The sequence below is a fragment of the Budorcas taxicolor genome, chromosome 15 (assembly GCF_023091745.1).
Source record: "Budorcas taxicolor isolate Tak-1 chromosome 15, Takin1.1, whole genome shotgun sequence".
Taxonomy (NCBI): Eukaryota; Metazoa; Chordata; class Mammalia; order Artiodactyla; family Bovidae; genus Budorcas; species Budorcas taxicolor.
Genome location: NC_068924.1, coordinates 38057986 through 38084117, shown reverse-complemented (window position 1 = coordinate 38084117; position 26132 = coordinate 38057986). Strand labels below are relative to the sequence as shown.

Genomic DNA, 26132 nt, shown 5'->3' with positions numbered 1-26132 from the left:
TTGGACAACCATGGAGTCCTTATGTGTGCCATAGATAAAGCCCTACAGATAAGCTTTCACTTTTCTTCTCCCATGAGCGCACTGCCATGAGCTGCCAGGAAGCCTGTTAACTCCTGGACACAGCTCCATTCCCTGCGAGCCACATAAAGCATATAAAAGTTTGGTAACAGTCTGGATCATGGAATGCACCCAGCTTCTGTAAATATTTGCTGAGTAACATGAGACCATGATCAGATTAGCACTTGGCATCCTTGCAAAGTAAAATAAGACTGTTACCCTCAGTTCCTGATGATGTTACCAATGCTATGCTTCAATATTTTATTCCTACATCCTCCCACAGAGTTGTTCAGTCATTGGTAAAAGGAAGTAGATGTTGTGGGTTATAAGCTGAATCACTTCTATGGAAAACATCCCTGAGATCAGAGGCAAATTTTGTAAAGTATTCCAAGAAATGTTCAGTAACAGGGATTTTACTGGAACTGGGAAGAGAGTTGGCAAAAGTTGCAGTCTGGAGACTGCAAACCTGAACTTCCTTGGAGTCATTCATTATCTCTGCCTGAAGCTATTGACCAAGATAACACTCTCCCTCTTCTCTGCACAAGCAAAGGAGATGGGCCTGACATCAATCATCATAATAGCTTCTGTTTATTAAGTACTTTCATGTGTCAGGCACTTTGTTAGGGGCTGGTGATTTAACAGCAACAATGATAACAGCTACCACTACTGAATATTTACTTTGTGCAACATGCGTGTCGTAAGGATCTTACATAAATTACACCTACATGGCAGTGACCCAGCCACTGAGGGTCCATGTGTATTTTTCATTCATTTTGTGGCCTGAACTCGCCCACATCCTTCAGTTTTTGAGGTCTCCCTGTCCTTTTCAGTGAGAACAGGAACCCCAGGCCTTTTCAGTACTAGGCAGCAAACGTTCAACTTAGCCAACTCCAACTTCATTCCAGCAGGCCAGTTCCCCAACAGCAAATGAAGAAACTCTTCAGACAGAAAAAGAACCAAGCACTGAGCATTCAGGATGGGATTTCTGGAAAGGTTCCACTTTAGGTTTAAAGGAAAACTTTGGAAATGATTAGTAAGTTATTTGGAACCTCAATATTTTAAAGTTTGAGAAGCTGACATACTGAGAAATTTAATTTAGATTTCCTTAACATGCTCTTTCATGATAAGAGAGCATTCAGTATATCAGTATATAAATGCTATGCAACAGGACTGCCAAATTGCAACACAGAATGGGAGAAATTTGTCATTTTGAAATGCTAAGGGAATTCTTACCAATGGCATTCTCATCTTGTGAAGCTATTATTTTTCTGAACTATAATATGATTTATAAATCTCTGCTGAGTTTTATACTTCTGATGGGAACAGGCTTGAAATGAAATGTATTTTCTCAGAATATAAAATTCTCCCAGGAGTTGACCAAATGAGGAATAAAAAGAAACATCTCCTGCAACCACGTTTTCTAATGTCTTGGTCTCTGCTGGCATATCTGTGGGTGAATGTTGGCCTTCAGAGTTCTGAACTCAGCTAGACTCTCTTCTCACTCCCCACACTTTCTTCCTGGGTGACGTCAGCCACTCTGAAAGCTTTGACGCTGACTTCTGCCCCAGTGATTCCAATATCCATCCTCCTCACCCTCCTCATATCTTTCCTGAGTTACATGTCCCTGTGTCTACCTACTGAGACCTTCGTCATGCCCTCCAGACAGTTCAGCCTCAAGCTCTTTCCTTTCCAAATGTCATTCCTTCTATTTGAATCCCAGGGTTGCAACAGTACTAGCATCTATAGAGATAAGATACAGTTCCTGCTGCTGGGAAGCTTATACTAGCACAGGAGATAGGAAAGTGAACAGGCAATTATAAAAGGTCAGTAAGTGCTGGGGTAGGATTACCCCAAGGGGTTTTGGCTCTCATAGGAAGAGCTTGCAGTCCAGACATCATTCTAAGTAACATCTTGGTTGACTATGTTAGGTAACTGAGGGGTGTGTGTGTGTGTGTGTGTGTGTGTGTGTGTGTGTGGTTTATATTGAAGAACTGTGAGGAAGGACAGAGGAGTCTCATGGACAGGGGCCCAGAATGTGAGATCATGAAGACAAATTTGGGATATGGTTTGGGTAGGGTGCTCAGAAGGCACTGGACAGAGATAAGGCTAGACCACCAGAGCCTGATCAGAACAACCCTTGTATCCCTCATTGGATCTGCACAGAGTTTGAAATCCAAAGTGCATGGTCCAGAGGGTTGACTCAGCTTAGGAATGGGGATGTATGCTTGCATTTTTATGGAGAGCTTCATGTTATCATGACCCAGGCTCCATGGAGACCCACTGAAGTCTCAGATCACTACTGTGTGTGCCATGAGATCGTAAAATACATCCCCCCAAAATCAATCTGAGGTTACGTTTTATAAGAGTACTTTCCTCACAGTGCAGTTATACTCTTTATTCGTAATCATCTTTAATCCGTATAAGCACTCTGAGTCTCAGACAGACCATGGGCTTTGGCAGTAGATGAAAGACTTCAAAACCTTGAGCATGTTACTTAACCTCCCTGCATCTCAGTCATTCTCGCCCATAAGATTAGGATGAAAGTAGCACAAACCCTCATGTTAATCCCTCTGAAAATAAATGCATTTTGATAAGTTTGCTGAACTTAAACTGATATGAAACTGTTTATAGATTTTATTTACTCTCTTAGAATGAGTATTCAAATATTTTGCTGCAGAAGATGGATGTGTTTGGTCATGGGGTTGTTAATGGCATATTGCCATCTTCACTTTCTAATATTTGAAAAACTCTGAACTCAGGAACACATCTAGCCCAAGTGTTTTGATAAAGAATTTGAGGACCTGTAGTATATGTAAAGCATAAGATAATGTACATGAAGGACCTCCCTAGCACAATGAGTGGCACAAAACAAGGGCTCAGAAGTTACAGCTGTTATCAAAGAGAGGGCCACCTTGACTTTATAAAACAAGGCGAAAGAAACAGAAATATCGTAAAGAAAATATATTTTTCTATTTCTGGCCCCTCAACTATTTATAATGATAGTTTTGGAAAATCTGCAAGTGATGTAGTTTTTCTAAGCATCATTTTTTCTGACATTAAATTGTCGTTGTTGTTGCTCAGTCATGTCCCGCTCTTTTGTGACCCCATGGCCTGTAGCCTGCCAAGCTCCTCTGTCCATGGGATTTCCCAGGCAAGAACACTAGAATGGATTGCCATTTCTGTCTCCAGGAGTTCTTCCTGACTAAGGAATCGAACCTGTGTCTCCTGCATTGCAGGCGGATTCTTTACCACTGAGCCACCAGGGAAACCTCACCTTTAAATCATAGGGAGGAAGACAGTTCAGAGTGTCTGTTACAGACTCTCGCAAAGACAGGTGATGGGAGATTCTGGGAGAGGAAACAGCACAGGTAAGGGAGTGTGGAGTGAAAGAAAATTTCAGAGAAGGAGGGATAAACTTCTGACAGTCTGACACCCAGGGAGCGTGGCACAAAATGCCAACAAATAAAGCTAGGAGGTGTTTGAGGGAAGTTTGTTATGAAAAGCCTTGAATACCATGGTAGGTTAATATTTTATCCTGTAGATCAGGTGTTTTCAAATCATTCTATCAAGAGAATTTTATTGAAACGAAATTTTATTTGCATGGGAGCTCTGTATACTGCAACCCCACACAAATCTGTTTTTACTTTTTGGCTCAAATGCTCTTTTAAAAGGGCAAACCGGATCATCTCACTCCTCAGGGCACATTCCTCAAAGACTTCTCATCAAGCTTGGAGTAAAATGCCATCTCCCTTCATGGCTCTGGGTGATTTGGCCCTGCCCACCTTCCCAGCTCATCTCACACCTCCCTGGCTCACCAATGAGCCACAGCCCTCCCCACATCAAGGATCTTACAAAGGATGCCCTCATCTTTGCTCCTCCATCCCACTTGTCTAATTAGCTTCTACTCATTGAAATCTAAGCGCAGCCACCTTTTCTGGGAGGAGCCTTTCCTGGCTTGATCAGGATCCCCTGTGTTACACTTTCTCATACCCTGTGGACGTCTCCATTCATTACCTGAGGATTTGTTTGTTTGATACTTTCTCCCCACTATTCTGCCAACTCTGAGAATGGGAAGTGGCCCCATATGTCTTGTTTATGACAGTGTCCCTGTCCAATGCCTTTTCGCTAAACACACCTCCAGAAACTATCTGCTATATGCCGGCCAAAAGCAAGTCATTTTTCAACTTCAAAATATTCTTCCCAAATTCTAACTGTTGAAAATACACCAGCAGATCCAGCAGGAAGACAAATGGGAGAGGAGGCAGCTTTGGGTTGGAGTGAGGTCGGTTAAGTTGAAATGGTTGCAGCAAGAATGTGGGGCCTGGGGTATGTCCCACTGGGCCTACTCCTTGCCCACCACAGTGCTCCCCGAGGCATTGTCTCTGTGGTAGGGTGCTCCAGCTAACAGAAGGCATTTTTTTTATTTGACTTTGGGGTGAATGTTCTCCAGAGTGTTTTCTTGGCCTGAAAGAACTTTCTACTCGATGGTCAACAGAATGGATAAATATTCACAGTAGCTTTGTGTCAACAGGAAGTATATTTCATTCATTTATTTCAACATCTCTTCTCTCTTGGGGTGGGACAGACTGTAAAAGACATCAGTAGGCTGGCCTCAATTTTATTCCTTTGTGTAAGACTGGGGGTAGAGTAGATATTTCTTTGGAAAGCCATTTGGCATAGGCCCAGACCATTGAGAAAACTGACTCTGTGCTCAGCAGATCCATGCATATGTGGGCCCTTCCTGGGTTTGAAATCATGTGACATGAGGCAGCTTGTGTGACTTTCCCTGGTTCAGTGTGGTCAGCTGTGATGGAGTCAAGAGCTCCCTTTATCTGTTAAATAGGGCAAATCAAAGTGAAAATTGCCTTTTGATTGAGTAGCATGGCTGAAGAAAATCAATAGAGATGGTCCGAGATCCACTGGCGCCGTCTCAATGTTGTGCTGTAGACTTTTCAAATTGCTGGAACACCGGGTTTCAGGCCTGTTCAAGGACAGCTGAAAATCAACAGTTGAGTGGGTAAAAGGAGACGTAGTATGTCTGTGCGATCCTAGATTAAAGAGAAAATATATGCTGGCCCAATCAAGTCATTTTTCAACCTCAGAATATCTTTCCAAATTCTAAGATACTGTGTTCAAGTTTGACATGTTTAAGAGAGATGTAACAGCTGAAGTTGTCTTTGTTCAGAATGTAAGAGACAGTTTCGTCTAGACTTTCTGGAAAGATATAGAATGACATTTTCAGAACAAATCAAAATATATTTTTAAGGTTTTTTCCTCCTTCAGGAAGAGAATTTGACATGCTTTCCTGATTTGAATTTGGTTGATCTATAAATGGCCTCAGTAGTTTGATATAAAACTAGAGTAAATGAACCATTGAGAAAAGTTACTGAAAATGCTGTTAGTTCACTTTCCTGCCTTAATATGAGTACCACCAACATCACCACAATAACTAATATTTATTGAGTGGTCTCTAATGTGTGCTGAACTCTTGACATAAGAGTTCTTTCCTTAGTTCTCATAGCAATCTTAGGAGGTAGCTATTATTATTAACACCAGTTTTCCACTGAAGAAGACAAGCCACATGGAGTTGAGAGCATGCCCCCAAAGCCACACAGCTGTAGGTGGACCAGCAGAAACCTGACGTCCCCCAGACTTGCCCTCCTCACCACGTGCTGTGTCTTCTTTCCCCACAGGGCTAGCATCGTTCAGAAACGCATCATTTATTTTCAAGATGAAGGCTCTCTGACCAAGAAACTTTGTGAACAAGGTAAGGAGGTCTGGATGTGTGGACTGGAGAGGCCCAGATAAATGGAAGGTGGCTCAATCAGTCTAAGCGTTCGGCCACAGGAATTAAGGCAGTTGGGTTTTCTGAGTTCCTCCGGGTTCTGCTTCCTCACGTAGTTCCAATTTTTAATTTAGCTGTGTGCTGTGGATAATTGGATCTGCCTTAAACTCTAATTACTCAGCTTGATTCCCTGGGTAGGAGATAATATACCTTATATTGGTGTCGTCGTCTCGTTATTTTTGTGAAACAGTGATTATTCTGAGATTCCTTGGAATAATTCACAGGACTTAAGTAAGGAACACACAATTGTGTACCTCTAAAAAGTCTGTAATGGTTTTCTGGAATAATCACTAGCAGGAACTTGTGGGTCACCCAGGCAGGATGAGCAGATTTTCTCTAGGGAACAGGAATGCCAAGGAGGCTTTGATTTTGTGACCCTCACCTCATCTAGGGATCTAGTCCTTGGATGTGCAGGCATCCTTAGCACACAGGCATGTACACAATCAGTGGTTACCTCCAGTCCTACATGACACTGTAATGTTTAGTACCATGCCTCCTAGTACATAGTAAATATACATATATGTACATGTGTGTATATACACATGCACATACACATATATGCTCATACATACAATTATTTATTATATATGTGTGTGTGTTAGCTATTGTTATCAGCATCCCAGGGCTTATTTATTAATCTACCATGAAAAATTAATATTTTAAACATCTAAATGTGTTAGAAGTCCTTAAAGAACTAAATAAAAGTGGAAAATGTGCTGAAATTGTACATCTTCATGCTCTCTTTTCCATTAATTTGTGCAGACTTTTTATTTACCTTTAGAGCAATTCACGGTTTGAGAAGAAATCAGTCTATCATGGTTTGAGAAGAAATCATTTCTATTTCTAGCAAATCATAAGCTACTAAGAAAAAGAGAAGTTGGTAAATGTCCTCTAGGAAAATAATAATAGCTAATTTATTTGTGCTTGTTGTATGCCAGGCACCATTCTAAGTACTTCACATGCCTTAATCATGTCATCAGCACAACAATCCTATGTGGATTACATCATCCCTATTTTACAGATGAGAAGCCTGAGCCATGAAAAGTTTAAATAGCTCACTCAGCATCAGACAGCTCACGAGGAGGTCACAGTTTGAACCTAGAAGCCAGTGCCCTAACCATTGCATTTCTATCAAAGTGCTATCTCCCAGTTCAGTAGCTTGGGTTGTGGCTTTGGGTAATCAAAACCTAGATCTCCCTATGGGTGAGCTGGGGCAGAAAATAGGTCGTATGTGGAGGACTGCTTGGAGAGCGTGGAAGGAGCTAAAGGGGAAGAGTTGGCTGCCCTGCATCAAGTCATACCTGTCAAAGGGGAGAGAGAGCTGAACCTGTGGACCAGTGCCCTGGGCAGCTTCCAGGTGGGCATCACTATGCATGGATATTGGGGTTTTCCTTCCCTGTGTTTCATAGTCCACAGATTTGCTTAACCTTCACCCAAACCCAGAACATCTCAGCTCTTGAGGCTCTTGGTTTCTATGGACAATCCAGTCCCTGCCCGGCTTGCATGTGATGACATCCAGGTCTCGGGGCATAGAGCTGTGGCTTTTCTAGCTCACCTCTTGGTTGGCTAATCATGGCCACCGTGGTACAGTTTTGTTAGTTTGACTTTCAGAGGACAGCCTTATTTCCCAGATTTGAGGATTCCTAGAATACACTGCACTGTCAGCCTTGTGTATTGACAGGAACCAACAGCTAAATTGCACTTTCCAAAGCCTCAGCCCTGGTGTTGTGAAAGCCTTGTCTAAGTTACGAATATGCTACCATTGTGCAGATAAGCATCAATGAAAAGGCACTGCAAATCTCTATTGATTACCACTTCTGAAGCAGAGAGCCTACCAAAATGACTAAGCATAAGTCTATATAAAAACACCTCTTTCCCACAGCAACTTTGTGGACAAAAAACGACCCAGGAAGACCTGGGCTGTAGGATCGTGAGTCGCAGTTGTAGATGATTCCTGGATCCAGCAGACTCATGAGGTAATCCATCAGTTAGCAAAGCAGATCCCACATAGAAAGTCTTTAAGATACAACCATAGAGCTAAGGGATTCTCTCCAACTCTTTCATTAAAGTATTTGCACTTTTGTTGAGTCAAATCAAATCTATCAAGGAAAGAGAGAAACTAGTGTCTGTTTCTTTTCCCCAGTTAAAGCTATTAATCCATAAGGGAAATCTAAGAATTGCACAGATTAAAAGCAATGGTAATTATTTTTCAAAAGAGGCATGAAACATTAAGTTACTTACAATTAAAAGCAGAAACATAAAATATTCCAAAAGGTGACCTATAATAAACAAATGCGCACATATGCTCAGTTTAAGACCATGTCGCAGACAAAGGAGAAAGAGGAAAAGGTGAAGGGAAAAGCAGAGATGAGAGAAAAATGTAGATAGAGAAGGGATAATCAGCAGGGAAGAGAAACAAAAATAAGACCAGAGAGACTTGCCTGGTGGTCCAGTTTAGACTCCATGCTGCCAGTGCTAGAGGTTCCCAGGTTCCCTCCCTGGTCAGGGGACAAGATCCTATGTGCCTCAAACAAGACCCAGAGCAGCCCTCCCCAGTCCCCCCACCCACCCACCGCCACAAAAAAGAATAAGGTAAGAGTAGAAAAGGAAGCTGGTATTAAGAATAGAAATGAGGGGGCCAGTGTAGCTTGAGAGATGCTGCAGGGTTTCAAGTTACCAATTTCAAGTTTCAAGTTACCAAGGGTATTATGCAGGCCCTGCAGGTTAGGAGAAGAGGGGTAAGTTAACACTTACTATCACTCCCCTTTGAAAACCTGATCCATTTTCAGTGGGCTTTTCCTCATTAGGAAACAGCATGTCTACTTTTATTTTCAAACTTAGAAATTTATTTTTTCAATGGAAGCTTCTTTTTCTTTGGAATTCCAAAGTGTTTATTATAAGTGCTTTCCCTTGAACCCCTGTATGTATCTTTAAGTTCACTGCTTATATCAGAAAGCCCTTTCGATAAGGTGGAGCTACCAGTTTGCGTTATTTTGGTTCTTTGAGAGATTATTGCTGCTTCATTTAACAGTGCCTAGTAGTTACAACAGAAACCCCAGCATGTATCTCTTAGCTCTGAATCCCTTTTTCAAAACTAACTTAGTCTTTTTAAAACATAGATGATCATAATGGAAATGTGAAAAGGAAAAACCTTTAGGAGTTATTCATTTATGCCAACTTTCCTGAAATATATTCAATAGTGCTTGTCCCTTAAGTATCAAAGTGGCTCACACAGCAATCAGACCTGGACATCGTGTACACAGGGAAGTGGGAAGCTTGCTTCTAACACACACAATGCTCTTGCCTCTTCCTAGTGTACAAAAAGTAGCTAAACAATGATTTCTATTTGGGGTGATTTCAGATCTCTTCTTTAGGGCTATTTAGAGATTCTGGAGCTCTGTAGATAAGTACTTTTTTTTTAATGCACCATTCTTTGTTTGAAAAAGCTAAATGAGAAACACACAGATTTCTCCCACTGGTGTTTATGCAAACCTATCCAGCAGAAGGTCTTTCCTACAGTGATATGGTATACAGGTTAAGAGTGAGCATGGGCCGTAGATTCAAAAAAGACCTGGGTTCCAGTTCTGCCTGCACCACACATCAACTCAGTGACTTTGGGCTGGTTAACTAATGTGGCTTAGTTTTATGATCTATAAAATAGGGTTAACCAAAGTCCTGATGTCCTAGGATTGCCAGGATTAAATGAGACAGTATATGGAAAGGAATCAACACATACAGGACTCTATGCAATGTGGTGCTTATTACAGTATCCCATACTTTTGTCTCCATCCTCGAACCCAGAATTCACTTCTTTCACCTATCGCTGATTTTGCACATTCAAACCAAAAGAACTCAGTGAATTCCATAAGGAAGACTTGTAAAATGCTCTTCCTAACTCTCAAAAACATATTTAAACTCTCTTTTGCTGCTCTTTATATGTTAGTTAAGATTAAATGTCCAACTTGAAAAAAAAAAAAAAGAGGGAGGGAGAACATTCATGTTAATATCTCCTGAGGAACCAAAGGAAAAGCAGCTGAAGCAAGTTGCATCTGTAGACATTGTTTTCGTCTTGCAGGAAGCAGAACAGACTAAAAGCAACAATGCACAGTTAGGGATGTGGGCCTGACAATCAGAAATACTGAATTTATTCATGTAATCTCTTTTTTTCCACTTATCAGCTATTCACAGCTAAAAGTGGGGGTGGAGAGGGAATCTCAAGTTTTTCCCGGCTGTTTCTATGCTCAGAAGTAAACCTGAACTTACGAACATATTCCCAAACCCCCAACCCTCCCAGTAAAGTCTCTGAAAGCTTGATAAGAAGTGATATGACTACATATGCATAATTTTTTAGAAATAATTTTCACCATTCCTTATGTCTCTCTACTTGTTCTCATTGCTCTCTGTCAAAGCTTTTCCTTCTTGTACTGGCAGTTTGGCCCCAGAGAATATTCCTTAGGAAACACACACACACATGCATATTCCTCTTGAAATCTGGTGGAGAAATCCTATTGTGGGAGGGATGGGAAAGGAGATTCAGGTCCAGAAAGGATAACAATAAACTTTACCAAGATAGCCTCCATCCCAAATATTCTGTTATTGGTCCCATTGGTCTCCTCACATTATTAGAGCAAAAGTTCTGGTTTATTTTTAATTTGAAAAATATAGTGATCATTCTTAGAGTTAAATAAAATCTGTTGTAGCTGGACCTGGTTCTGAATTATTGATCAGTAAAAACTGCACTTTGATTCCCAGGTGAGTCAGTGTTAAAGCATCTGCCTGCCAATGCAGGAGATGCATGTTCAATCTCTGGTTCAGGAAGATCCTCTAGAGAAGGAAATAGCAACCCACTCCTGTATCCTTGCTGGGAAAATCCCATGGACAGAGGAGCCTGGCGGGCTACAGTTCATGGGGTCACAGAGTTGGACATGACCTAGTAGTGACTGAGCGCACACGCACACAAACTGCATTTCACATTCTTTTCCCAAGCATTAAGGACAGGATGAGGCCAAGATGCCACTGCCTTATAAATGACTCACAGTTGCTTCCTAACTTGGTGACTTTCCTGACTCTTTCAGATTCCACATTTGATGGGGTGACTGACAAACCAATCCTAGACTGCTGCGCCTGTGGAACTGCTAAGTACAGGCTCACGTTTTATGGGAACTGGTCTGAGAAGACGCACCCAAAGGATTACCCTCGTGAGTAGAACAGCTATTTTATGCGCTGGGGGAGAGGGTCTTACAAAGTTCTGTCTGATTGTGGGGTACACAAGCTGATGCTGCTTGCTTACTCATTCATGAAACACATTCCAAATAAGTGAATTCATTGAGACAGGCAGATATCACAGTGGTAGGCATTCAGCTTCTTTGCATAGCATTATTCTAAGTGTTTTCTTATTTGTGATTTTAAAAAATATTCCTGAGGTCATGCTACTTATCTTCAGGCCAGATACTTGATCACCTCAATTCTCTTAAAGTGACTGTATTCATACAACTGGCCTATTTGTGCTGGAAGAGCTGGCAAAAAAAACCCTTGACTTCATAAACCAAGGTCAATAAATATTCAACATCCTCAACCAGAGTGTGCATCAGGTGATATATCAGATACCACCTTAGAATCCTTATGGCACCGTGCTCCAGGTAGCCAATACCAATCCATGAGAGTTGTCAGGCAACCCCAAACTTGTTTTAGAGTAAACACTTAACCAGGACCCTACCAACTCCCTTTTATCAAACAATTGTCTCATCAAATGCCTGCTGCTGCTGCTAAGTCGCTTCAGTCACGTCCGATTCTTTGCGACCCCATAGAAGGCAGCCCACCAGGCTCTCTTGTTCCTGGGATTCTCCAGGCAAGAACACTGGAGTGGGTTGCCATTTCCTTCTCCAATGCATGACAGGGAAAAGTGAAAGTGAAGTCACTCAGTCGTGTCCGACTCTTAGCGACCCCATGGACTGCAGCCTATTAGGTTTCTCTGTCCATGGGATTTTCTAGGCAAGAGTACTGGAGTGGGGTGCCATTGCCTTCTCCCCATCAAATGCCTAACATGTCAAATACTGTGCTAAACTTGAGATATATTTATAACAATGAATAAAACAAGACACAACCCTTCTTTAATAAGGAGAGAGACATTAATTAACCACACAAATGATATGAAAATTATTATCATGAATAGTGAACTTATTATGTGGTGAGCATTCTCATGTATGTGCCATTTCACCATCAAAATAACTTGCTTCTGTGGATGAATTTACTGGAGATCACAGAGACATCATGATTTACTCCTAGTCCAATGTAAGTACAATCATCCCTCGGTATTCAAGACAGACTGGTTCCAGGAACCCCAGGGATATCGAAATCCGTGAATGCTCAGTCCCTTCAATAAAATGACATGTACAGATCCTCCCATATACTTTAAATCATCTCTAGATTACTTACAATACCTGATACAATGTAAATAGTTGTAAATACATTGCAAATGCTGGGTCAATAGCTATTGTGTGGCAAATTCAAGTTTTGTTTTTTAAGACTTTCTGGAATTGTTTTCCCAAATGTTGATGACCCATGGTTGGTTGAATCAGCAGCTGTAGAACCCTCAGAATAAATGGTTAGTGGTAGTGGATCCAAGATGCAGAAGAGTTTTGTCAGGCTCCTTGCCCTGCCTTCTGTTTGGATTGCCTTTGAGACGCAGTGTCCCCCATTCTCTCTGTGGGTGGCAGGATGTCCGTGTGTGGTACTGAGCATGCTTTTTCTGCTCATTGTATGTTTCATTCTTGTTCACTTCACTCTGGAGTTGCCCCAGCTGGGCAAGAAAAGGGATGCTGCAGAAGGGACTAAAAAGGGGGATTTAGGTCCGCCTCAAAGGAAGTGGTGGGGCAAAGGCTACATGACTAGGACTTAAGAAGACCCAGTCCAGACGAGACCCTCCACGGTCCCCAAACAGCCCACCCAGAGGGGACTCCAGCATTTCTTGGCAGATCAAGAGCCCTATTGTTTAATTTTACCCACATGTAATCAAGGCTTGCGATCTTAGAAGCGTCATACTAGTTCATTCTTCTGACTCTTGATCTGATTCAGCTGGTGTGAGAGACCTGTCTGAACAGTCTTGGACTCTGCCTGAGGGGGGAAAAAACCACTCAACAGTATGATGGAAAAAATTTCCTCTAGTGTCTCCCATCCACTAACCCAGAGGAAATAAAATGTTAGGGGCTCATTACCCATCTTTTGTAATCCTATGGCACTTCTTGCCTTTTCTGTTCTGACACTGGTTATTTCCCAGAATTTTTTTAAAAGGGTACAAACCATTGTTTCTGGGTCTTTGGGCGAAATCAAGTACAAATCTATACAGAATTTCTGTGGAGTTTTGTTGGGAGTTTCTTAATACATGTATAAGCAGACATGTGTTCCAGATCCCTGAGGAAGCTTCCATAGTCAGAGGTCAGAGTGTGTCCTAATTTTTGATTGGAAGAAAATGTGGTCACTATGTTCAGAAAAGCATTTATCACATCATATCATAATTATCCCTTCAGGAGCTTTTTTTCTCCACCGCACTGAGAAGTCCTCCAGGACAAGAGCCACAGCATGCTCATCTTTCATTCTTAGTGCCTGCAAGTGCCTTTGGCCTTCCCAAGTCCTGGGTACTGATTGGTGGACTCAGAGTGGCATGCACCGTGACCCGGGAGGCAGATTTGTAGTCCACATTAGTCACGGTGGTCAGTACTGAGCAGGGAAAGAGCCAGGCCTTCCCTGGAGGGAAAGGGGTGAACTTGGACACTAAAGGCACTGGAGCAAATCAGAAGGGCGCAGAGAGGTGCCCTTGAGAATAACTGGGTCTAACTGGGAACTTGAGAATTCAATATGCACAGAAATGATTTCAGCCAGTCTTAAGTCATAGATGGCTTTCATTTTACCCCTCCAGGGACGATTCTGTCTTCATAACCAACCCTGGCTGTTAAGCCCAATTTAGTCATGACACTTTTCAGCAATATTGCAAACTGATACATGACAAGTTCTCCTCTTTTCACTAATTACTCATCCCAAATTCCACTTTCTCTGCAAGCATCTCAGAGCAGCAGTTCTCAAGCTTTTTAATTTCAGCGTGTCTTATACAGGCTTAAAAATTACTGAGAACTTCAACATGCTTTTGTTTAGGTGGATTGTGTCTCAATATTCACCACTTCAAAAATTAAAAGATATTTTAAAATATCACTTATTAGTTAACTTTAAAAAGTATCATATAATGAATTAATAATGATTAGCTTATTACATGTTGACATATTTTATGAAAATACCTGTATTGTCCAAACAAAAGAAATTTAGTGAAAAAGATGTCACTGTTTTACATTTTTGCAAGTCTCTTTAATACCTGGTTTAATGGAAGACACCTGCATCCTCATATTTGCCTCTGCATTTAACCTGTTGTGTCATATCTCCTTTTTTTTTTTTTTGGCTTAAGTATGTGAAGAAAATTCTGTCTCACACAGATATGTAATTGGAAATGAGAAGCATATTTAAATAACCTTTTCAGATAATTACAGATAATCTTATTTGATGCTATACCCAAACTCTGCAAATGGTAGTTTCTTAAAGGAGAATTACAATGTGGAATGAGAAACCATATCAGTGAATTTGTACTCTGTTACATTAAAATGTGTTGCTTTCCCTTGTACTTTCAATGAATCTTTCACAAATGAATGATTTTATAACATCATCTATTGATTGTTTGAAAAATATTGGTTTACTGAGTTGTGCAGATAATCCAGATACTGAAACATTTCTTTGTGCCACATCAAAAATCAAATTTGTTAAGATCATTTCCAATCTCATCAGTAAAGTGTTAATGTATTAGAAAGCTATCAAATTCATGGCAGTGGATACAAGTTTCCCAAGATCCCAAGCTTTGCTTGAAACCTCAGATTTTATCATTGGCAACAAATACTGTCAGGTCTTTTTCTTGAAGTGACAGGCTCATTTCATTTTCTAAGAAAATGTATGCCAAATTCTCAAGTCTGAATAACCATAATTTGTCATTCATTCTTTCAAGTAAAAATGATGTTTTATGACAATGAAAGTGTCCAACTTGCACCTCAAGCAATTGTACAAGTGCTTTTATTTAATATACAGCAAAAAGGCGTCATGTGTTTTTTCCAATTAGTCATGCAGAATAATAAAAACATGTGTACTTAAAGATAGAGAGTTAATAACATTAATAATGTATATTGTTTCATCAAGGCTATTCCTTAGTGAAACTGACTTTTGGGGTTGTTGTTTAGGGCTAGTCCCTGGTGGTAAGGAGTACATTTATGATTAATATGGTTCAAGGCCACTGCCTTGACCCTCACTGAGTGCCAGGAGTTTTACTTGCAATTGCTTTTGCCACATCAGTGTTAATGTTGACACACGGCAAAAAGAAAATTTTGTCTAAGTATTACTATGAAAGTAGTTTTCACCTCATAGATCCCTCTGAAAGGGCTGGAGGTGGGGGTGGTCTCAGGGGTCTGTAATCGTGCTTGAGAATGTCTGCAATAGGATTAGATAGCAGCCTAAGAGGGCTGTCCTTCAGTTGTCTTTGGGAACCTGTCCACTGTGGCTTTCAACCATCTGTTGTGGGGGGCCACATCTGCAGGTAGCTCTTCTCAATCATTATTCAAAATGGTTTGTTTCAAATGCTGTTTCTGGGGCTTCCCTCTCTTGGAGGACAGAGTATTCTCTGTATCTATGATGTCTCTGTCTCATAGAGGAACTAAGCCTGAGATGAGGAAGGCAGGAAGATGGTATAAATGATCTCTGGCATTCCCTCCAATTGCAATGCCATAGATCACTGCTGGCCATCTGAAAATAGTAAAACCCTTTTTTTAATTCATTCAATCATTAGTTCATTTATTTGGCTAACTGAAATCTTTTTAAACATTCCTAAGTGGATAGTTTCTAGAAATCCATCTGAAATCTGGATTATGCAAGTTTTACCTTTTAATTTTATTAGTGGGAAAAAAAATCCAAATACACACATACACACACAATTAAGGGCTCAGATCACATAGCCAGAGAGAGTTCAGAACTGAAATCAAAGCTCAGATCTTCTGATTCCCTTTTGCCTTCCTCTGGGGCTATCACAAGGCAGTCTTCTCTCCTCTGGAGTAAAATTACATATCTCATTCACAAAGCATCTTTTAGTAAGGCCCTGGTATACCACCATGGTCTCAACTGCTACCAAATTCTGAACAGCTTGGTCCCACTGTATGAAGAGCTGGGCTGCAGAGATCCTAGTTTAGAAGTCAGAGCTCGGGATTCACTGTTAGGAAAAGGGCATGCCCCCAGTGTCTGTCCTCGGTACTGCAAGTCTGCAGTGCTCCAGGAGCATTTGTTCTTTACAGGAACCTGGTGAATAGGCAGCATTACTGTGTAGGGATGTCTCAGGGGCTGGAGATATGCCCACTCTCCATCAGGGAATTGGGAGTTGCCTAACAGGTGCTGAGTCTCTTTGCTGTCTTGCTCTGAGCACAGTATCTGGGTTTTTGACGAATGCTCTACCCCACAGAGACTCTGTAATCTCCCTTGACAATGTCAACTGCTTAACTTCCCTCACTTTTGATGTAACATTGAATTTAATACCATTTGACAAATATATGTTGACAAAAGGAACATTTTTTCCAAGAGCCAATTTTTTTTTCATATGGCAACAGATTGCCTAGAATATAAACATGGCCACTGGAATACTCTATGGAATCAAAGTTAATTTCAGCATGAAACTCAGCCATCTTTTCCATTGGCCACTTAATTTTTAAAAATTCTTAATTCTTAAATCCAGTCACATGAATCACCACCACTCTTAAACTTGGCAACTTCTTTCATTTCTTCATATAGTCGACTGTATGCAGAGTTTCTACATCACATTTGAACACATCATGTCCTGCTCTTCGCATTTGATTTGGTTTCCATAGTCATAATTTATAACAGCTTGTTCTAAGTCACTTATCCAACTGTTCTTTTATTGAACATTTAAGTGATGTTAGGTCTTTTGCTAATATAGAAAGTTCTACAATAAAATACTTTCTTCTTCAACTCTTCCTTCATTCTTCCACCTTTCTTTGAATCATTTCCTTGAAATAATTTCCAAAGAGTAAGACTGCTGGATTAAAGGATATGGACATTTTTTGGCTCTTGAAACTTTTTGCCAGATGCCTCTCCTAAACATTTGTATCAGTTCACCATGTTAATAGTAATGAATAAATATATCTGTTTCTCCCAGCCTCTTCAGCATCCAGTATCACTTTCTCCATTGGGTTTGGCCAATTAATGGTTATAAAAATTTAATCTTATTTTAAACTGGCATTGATTTAATTACACATTTGAATTTTTTCATATTTATTGTCCTTTGTCTTTAAAGTCAGCCACTGGTGACTGGGGTGTTGGCAGAAATCAAGCCTGATTTTGCTTATTACCTTCCCAGGGCTGAGGTCATTATCTGGCACATTGAAAGCCTCTCAATAAACAGTGCTGATGAATGGATGAATGATGAGTAGCAGTTATGAAATGAGCAAGGAAGAAAGTGGAGGGAGATGAACAATGAAAAATCACTGATGAGGTTGTGGCAGGAGAGAGGAGGGGTACTTTATATTGCTGCTGAGGGGTGAGCACATTGAAAGGGGCAGGAGGTATAAGGGAAGACAGGTAAGGAAGATATTGCAATGATGATGGTAGCTTGGGCTAAGGCAGTGTATGTGGTGATGGAGAGAATGAATAGGTTTGAGTTCCCTTTTAGAAGGAGACTCTGCCATGGATTAGATGTGGAGAAGTAGGAGGGAGAAGCGTCAGAACTCACAAGCCAGTCTCTAGTTTGGAGATAGAGGTAACTCTTCCATCTTAAAATATTCCTCAATATTATCTTTCCATTTTTATAAATGATTGTGAAATCATTTTTATCAAGTTCTGTAAAGGATCCTGTCAGAATTTTAAGTGGGATTGTATTAAATCATCAAATTACTTTGGGAAGAATTGTCAGCTTTATAACATTTAGCTTGCAGAGTTCCTTCCCATTTAAAAATAAGACCATTTGTGGATTTCCTTAGCCCAGTGCCTGTAGCAACAATGAGCCCAATGTAGACCACAGCCCCCTTCTCTTGATCTAACTTCAGAAATAATTCAACATTCAATAAACAATAATTCTACTTCCCATCATCACTGGGAAATCTCTTTCTGAGCTGAGTAACGGTGCCCATCAGAGCTTCCCAGCTGTGCCACCAACAGGCTGAGTCACGAACAGAGTATGTCGCCAGGAAATAGAATTTGGTACCAAGCACATGTGTCATGATACACTGATTCAGTAAAGAAGGAGCAGAGAGAATAGATTAAATAGCTTTTTCTCTCTCTTTTCCTCCCTTCCCTCCATCTCTTTGGGGAGTCTTACAGCAACAACTCACTGGAGTATGCTTTGAGAGAAGAGGAAAAAAAAACAATCTCATCTTCCCATAAACAAGCAGGTTGAATGCACATATTAATATTTGATCTTTCCTCAAATTCTATAAAAATAACACTAGGTGAATATATATGTATCCAAAAAGATAAGAGGGCCATACCATGCAAGAAATATCACTAAAATCTGGGAAAATAAAAGACCATAGACAAATGGCAACTGCCAAGCAGAGCAGGGAAAGATGAATCCTAAGTATTGAGTTGGCCAAAACATTCATTCTGGGTTTTTCCATAGCATCTTAACAGAAAAACTTGAATGAATGTTTTGGCCAACCCAGTACGTGCACAGCAGATAGTGCAGAAGGCCCAAGCCCACTCATAGTATGGAACATAGGAGCAGAACCACATGTTCAGCACAATGAATGAAAAAGTGCTCAACACAACATCATGAAAGTTTAGAATAATTGGGATAGCGACAACTCTGAAAAGCAATGGGCATTCAGAGAAATGGGTAACAAAAGATCAGACCTCTTTAGAGCGACACAAGAACTACACAGCAATGGAACACCCTCAAACTGCAAGCTCGTGGTTCTGAATTCTCAGGGGAGGAACTTTTGTTCAGCTCAGAGTCCTGGTTGGGATAGAGATCCCCTCTTGTCATCTCCATGTCCTAGTTAAGTTTCTTTCTGGATCACCTTTTTGTTGAAGGTGATAAGAGAGTATGTAATAAGTAATCTCTACTTTTCTATATTTACAGAGTTTTGTATTTTTTTAGTAATCTCATATTTGTTTACTCTAGAAAGCTTTATTTTAGCTTATTCCATCCCAGGTGCCAAGGGATATGTTCATTTATGGCACATGAGCATCTCTGGTCCATGCGAGGTCCCTCTGGCTTTGTTTTCTTTCATCACGTCTATCCCACAGTTATTGTGATTACAGTCACATTAAATTTTTTTCTGCTATCTTATTTTATATTTTCTGAAATGACTTCTTTCTGCTCCCTGAGTCAAGTTTTTTGCCAATGGCTTAAAAGTTACTTGACTCATTTTTTTGGTTCTTATGGTGGTTGCCTTTAATTTAAGACACATGTTTATGTCTATTTACCTCTATTGATTTCATAAACATTTTTATACTTATATCTTCCCTGAACAAAAACAAGAACATTAGCGTGCTCTCATTCCTTTGGTCTCTATGATCTCTGTACCCAAATATACACTTCATACTGATTATTTTCTAGAACTTTATTTCTGAATTATTACAGATATTTTCTTGTTTTACTGAAGGGAGTTGATTTACAATGTTATGTTACTTTCTGCTGTACAACAAAATGTTTCCGTTATTCATATGTACATTCTATTTTTATATTCTTTTCCATTAGAATTTATCAGAGGATATTGAATATAGTTCTCCATGCTATACAGTAAGATGTTGTTGTTTATCTGTTTTGTATACAAAAGCTTACATCTGCCAGTCCATCCCTCCCTCAACTCCAGTCTACTCTATCTGTGATTTTTTTTCTTTTTCATAGACAGGTTCATTTGTATCATACTTTAAATTCCACATATAAGTAATATCATATGGATTTTTTCTTTTAGTCATTGCTTTTTTATACAAATATAAGCTTCACTAAAGTTTTGATCGCTGTGGCTTTTTTGTGTTTTTCATATTGAGTATTTCTTACAAGAGTTTTTCCATAGCAGGTCTTTGCAAGGCAAACCCCATAAGGTTTTTATTGTACCTGAGAATATTTTTATCATGCTCTCACATTTAAATAGCGTATGGCTCAATCTGTGACCTAAGTTCAAAAACCTTTTCTTTCATACTGTAAAACACTGGATTCTTATATTCCACTGTTAAGTCCAATGTCAACCTGATTTTTTATTGACCCAAGTGATTTACTCTTTGTGCATTTCAATTTTTTAAAATGTATCTTTGATAATCTTAATACTAAATTCCTTAATTTTCACTATGAACATGACTAAGTGTGGATTTTTTTTTCGTTTTGAAAAATGCTTTACCATTCTATGAGTTCTTTATATATGACATCTTTCCTCTTCCTTTAATTCTGGGAGCTTTATTTTTCTCCAAATATTGCCTCTCCTATTTTCTCACTTTCTGGTGACCAAGATGTTGTCACTTTGACTCGTCCCCATGTCACCTAGGTTTTACTTTAAATGTTCTCTCTCTTCATACTTTCTGCCACCTTGTGGGAGCACATTTCTCATCTCCTTCCTCACATCTCTTTCTTCAGTGCTAACCACCCTTCTTTTTATCCCTGTTACTGTACTGCTTATTTAACCATCATGTGGGAGTGGTTTTTATAGACTTTTATTTTTAAATAATTTCAAATTGATATAAAAGTTGCAAAGATGGTACACAGAACTCCTTATCTTTCCCTCAGGATGTTGTAATTGCCAACATTTTAAATTTGCTTTATCATTCTCTCTCCATAAATATATATTCATTTTATGTCTTTCTAAACTTTTGAGAATAAGCGGCAGACAGCATGCTTGCTCCTTTACCTCTAAATACTTCAGTGTGTATTCTTAAGAATAAGGACATTCTCTTACAAAATTACAGTACATTTATCTTTAATATTGATAAAAATACTATTTTCTAATCTTCATACCTTGTTCAAAGTACACTAATTGTACTACTAATGTTCTTTATGGCAGTACTATATGATATCAATATTATGCAAGACATAAAAATGAGCTAGAAATGTAATTTAAATGTTCCAGTAACTACATTAAAAAGTTAAAGGCAAGTGAAATTAATCTTAATAATAAATTGTATTTAAGCCAGTATAGCCAAAATAATATCATTCCAACATGTAATTAATATAAAAGTTATAATCAAGATAGTTTACATTCTTCTTTCATACTAAAACCCAGTGCGTATTTTTTAATTATAGCACTTCTCAACTCAGACTAGCCTCATTTCAATTATTCAGTAGCTGCATGTGGTCAGTGGCACCCACAGAGGACAGTACTGCTTGGTAGCAAAGGAAAAATATTAATACAACGTCTGGTCCTGGATTCGAACCAGGATCACAAGTTGCATTTACCTGTCAGGTGTCTTTAGCCTCTTTTAATCTGGAACAGTTCCTTAGTCCTTTTAATTTTATGACAGTGACATTTTTTGAGTACCAGGCAGTTCTTTCATAGACTCTCCCAGTTTGGGGTTGTCTGATGTTTCCTCACAATTAGGTTCAGGTCATGCGTCTTTGGCAGGGATACCAACAAATATTTGTTGTAAATATCTGTTTAGCACCCAATTTACATTTGGTTCTTTTTCTTTACTTCTTGTAACTGCGTTCTATTACAATATCCTCACTATGCTTTTGAGGGTAGGTATTATCCTGAGGTTAAGTTTTTGGTCCAGCTGTTGCAGTTAGCTGCCTCATGTTCAGTTTGCTTTCGCTTTTGCTACTTGTACCCTTTGATATGTAGTTTTTGTGGCAGATGGTCTTATGTTTCTCTGGTGACTTAACCATTAGGCCTACTAGTATTTGATGGGAAAGGGCCAAATCCTAGGTGGTATCTCTTCAGATGTGTTTAAGGGAAAGAAAAAGAATGAGACCGGGGAAGAAAGATTAAGTACCACATCACTGCTGTCAACTCCATTTGCTTGCATTCCACTAGGTAAGTTAATAAGTAAGTGAAGTCGCTCAGTTGTGTCCGACTCTTTGCGACCCCATGGACTGTAGCCTGCCAGGCTCCTCCGTCCGTGGGATTCTCCAGGCAAGAGTACTGGAGTGGGTTGCCATTTCCTCCTCCAGGGGAACTTCCCAACCAGGGACCAAACCCGGGTCTCCCGCTTTGCAGGCAGACTCTACCACTGATCTTCATCTGGACGCTCAACAAAAAGCAGAAATAGAAAGACAGGATCTCTTTATGTTCTAATTCCCAGCTCGGTAAATCTGGAGAGGGAGGGGATGGAGAAGCCCCTTTCGCCTCTTCTTCCCTTGAGAAGAGCTTTCTGCTGCCCTGAGAGTGTTGTGACTGGGGACAGGAAGAGAGCTGGCATGGTGCTGCAAACATCTGGATCGCAGGACAAGTAATGGCCCTCTCTTGGCAATGTCAGAAGGGGTGGAATAAAAGAACTCCAATAGCCCCCCCACCCAATCCATCCCCTGACCAGTGAGTCAGAGGAAGGAAGAGGACTCCTTACTCCTCCATCCATCCTCTTACTCCTGGGTCAGGTCACCTCCCACCCCATTCCCACCTTCTGTCAGGACAGCCTTCGATCTCTCCTTTATTTCAGTGCTCTGTTAGTTCCCTGAATCTGTGCTTCCCTCTGTTTCTGAAGTTTCCCAGGGTTGAATTAAGAAGAATGAAGAGTATGGATACTAATCTGCCGTCTCATCAGGGACTAGCAATAAACTTCCAGACTAAGTTGTTGTTGTTTCGCTGTTCATTCCATTTAATTCTTGGCAACATCTATTCTTACTGCTATACTGTGGTAAATATACCTATGTTTTTCAGATTCCTTATTCTATTACCTTATCATTTTCTTCTCAATTTTTTATATTCTGGTAATGGGATATCAATACCTTGATTTTCAATTGTGTACTTACAATTTCTCTTTGAATTTAACAGTCTTTGTTTTCTGTTTGTTGCTGTCTTCTTTGGGCCCTGCAAACATGATATCGTGATATCATAGGTCTCATTATTAACTCTGACTTCCACCATCACATAATTAACATAACTAGCTTCCCTGAATAACCTTTGCCTTAAACCATATCTGACATCCCACCTGCTTTTCCTTCACTTTAATTTATCTTTTTAGTGTCTTTTTAATTTATTTCTTTTTACTTTTTAAGCCTTCTTAAGTCTTTTTAAAAGTTTCCTGGTAAATCATCTCATTAATCCAATTGGAAGTGTTTTGTTGTTTAGGCCAAGACAGGTGTTCACTTCTTTGTTTGTTTGCTTCCCATATGATTATTTAAACTTACAATTATTTTAGTCTTATTCAGTTTATGTTCTGCCTTTCTACCATTCTACCTTTCTACCTCTCAGTTTTTTATTTTATTTTTTAATTGAAGGATAATTGCTTTACAGAATTTTGTTGTTTTCTGCCAAATATCAACATGAATCAGCCATAGGCATACATATGTCCCCTCCCTCTTGAGCCTCCCTCCTATCTCTCTCCCCACCCCACCCCTCTAGGTTGATACTGAGCCCCTGTTTGAGTTCCCTGAGTCATACAAGAAATTCCCATTGGCTATCTATTTTATATATGGTAATGTAAGTTTCCATGTTACTCTCTCCATACGTCTCACCCTCAATTTTTACAAATAAATTTTTTTTTAGATTACCTTGGTGTTATATAGACAATGCATGTCCTTGGTTTTACTTTTGTTTATTTTTATTCCCTCTGGCAACAATCTTCTTTTTTATTCAATTAACTATCAACTTAATATAAACAACAAGATATTCTGTTTTATCACTACATCCATTTCTTAATAGAATAGTATATTTCTGATTCACTTTTATGGGAAACCTTTGCAGTTTTTTGTGTTTTTCAACTCTTTTCTCACTTGCGTTTTCCATTTATTTAACTTACTATTCATTTAACTTATTTATTTTAATTTACATTTATTTAAATAATTCTCCTAATTCCTGAATCCTATCACAAACAATTCTTCCCAATTATTGTTCTTATTTACTTATCTCTTCAATAGGTACTTACTAATGCAGGATTTCTTAGATTTTTAACAGCATCGTTTTTTTTATGTCTGTCTTATAAGATCAGATATCTTTGGAAGTAACTTTTAAAGCCAAAATTGTTCATTAGTTGGTGATTAAACTCCTTAAGACTCAAAAACCTATGGAATCTTTGCCTTTGGATAACAACTTACTTGGATAAAAAGCCAAAGTATACTGTTTTTAATGCCGTAGTTTACACATGGTTTTTCATTACAATGAATGAAACATACTTCTTACTCACATATGAATTCTATTCCCTTACATGAAATCTGCAATCCAGCTCCTTACAGAGTGCTTTCTTTTTTTCTTAGAGTTAAAATATTAAATGATGCATGTTGATCTCATTTTTTGGCAAAAATGAGTGTTGTAAGTAAGTATTGTAAAGTAAAATAAAGTAAAATAAAAAAAAGAAATGATAGCAAGCAGATAAGCTACCACAGACTTTAAAAATATTTAAATTTCAATAAATATATGAGAAAAATTCAACTTCCCTATGTAAGGCAATAATAAAACAGATGGTAACCATAAAAAAAAAAATAAAATAAAATGGTATCTGAAATAAGGCTGTATTTATACCTTCAACTATTTTATTTGTGGTAATATTTTTCTTCCAGTCGATTTTTTTTTAATCTTTGATTTTTTGTGGTTGTTATTGTTCTTTGTTGTTTGCTCATTCATTCCACAAATCGATTCAGAGCATCTGTGGTATGTAGGCATATCCTCAGTTTACTCCTATTTATTTCTTACCTTGCTTTAGGAACCCCTGTCTTTCCCAGAGTGCTCCATTCTCTCCGTCTATCCTCTCCATCTTTTTGTATCTTTCATGCACTGCGTATTTTCTCCTAGTTCACTTTCTGTTTAGTTTTCAATAGCATTCAGTTCTACCTTTACCTATGTGTTATTGTTGAGTTCTCTCCTCTCCCTCCCATAATGAGCTTTCCTGAAATAAGTGTAATATCATTCTCCCACATTTAAAAAATACATTGCAACTGTTCTCTAAATCCTGCTTTGATTTTCATTTCATTTCATGGTTTACTGATTCCACACTCCCTAGTCCCACTTCCCCCTACATCCAGGTTCTTAATTCACACATCTCCTTTCATACTACCAAATATTCTTAATAGTTCAAAATCACTTTTCCCCCCTTTTACTCATTTTTCTTTATGTTTCTTGTGATTATTATGACTCTGTCTGTGCTCAAACGTATCTGACTCTGCGACCCTTTGGACTGTGGCCCGCCAGGCTCCTTTGTCCATGGGATTCTCCAAGCAAGAATACTGGAGTGGGTTGCCATGTCCTCCTCCAGGGGATCTTCCTGACCCAGGGATCAAACCTGCATCTCTTATGTCTCCTGCATTGGCAGGTGGGTTCTTAACCACTAGCGCCACCTGGATGGACTTAAAATCAGAAGGTTCACAGCCTCTCATTCTGCCTCTTCCTGAAAGTTCACTAACTATATTTCTTGGGCATATCCTTTTGTAAATAAGACACACCTATATTGGATTGATCATTCAAAATTATGTGTTATATAAAGTATTGCTTTGTTTTTATCTTTCAAGGTAAAGTTCCATTACCACTGAAAGGAGAAGTTAATTTATTGATAACTTGCTTGCCATTTATACCTGCTGGATGATGTTTTAAAAAGCACATGGTTCCTGCATCTCATTCACGTAGCTTACATAGTCACCTGTTTTGAACTGATTTGCGGAGGAAGAAAGATTGGATTCATTGGCAAGTCATGGATCAATTATTATGTAAGCTCTAATGCTACCAGTTTCCCTGGCAAAATGGATGTGATTAACATTTAAGCTTGACACAAACCCATGCATTTTTCATTTAATATTTCCTTCAAACCTGTTTGCCAGTTCCTGTGTCGTGATTCTAAGAAAAGCATATTTTGATAATAAAGATTTAATTTTCCCTTTGCATGAAAATATTCTGAACTCCATAAAGCTTTATGAAATTGTGGGAGAGTGGATAGACAAAGTTCATTAAACAATAGCATTATGTATGGTTACCCAGGAATTTGCACACAAAACCCTGCTAAAGCTAATGGCCTTTATGTACTTAAGTTTTCCAAACAACAAGAGTTGAAAAATATACCCACAAGA

General features: G+C 39.2%; 1 protein-coding gene across 1 annotated transcript in view; it reads left to right on the top strand.

Moving 5' to 3' along the window:
• The window catches only part of SPON1 (spondin 1), a 310259-nt gene that overhangs the window by 125727 nt on the left and 158400 nt on the right, over positions 1-26132 (top strand). The window contains exons 4-5 of the mRNA XM_052652432.1: positions 5751-5824; positions 10978-11100. Coding sequence (XP_052508392.1) covers positions 5751-5824; positions 10978-11100 — 197 coding nt within the window. The remainder of the gene's footprint in view (positions 1-5750; positions 5825-10977; positions 11101-26132) is intronic.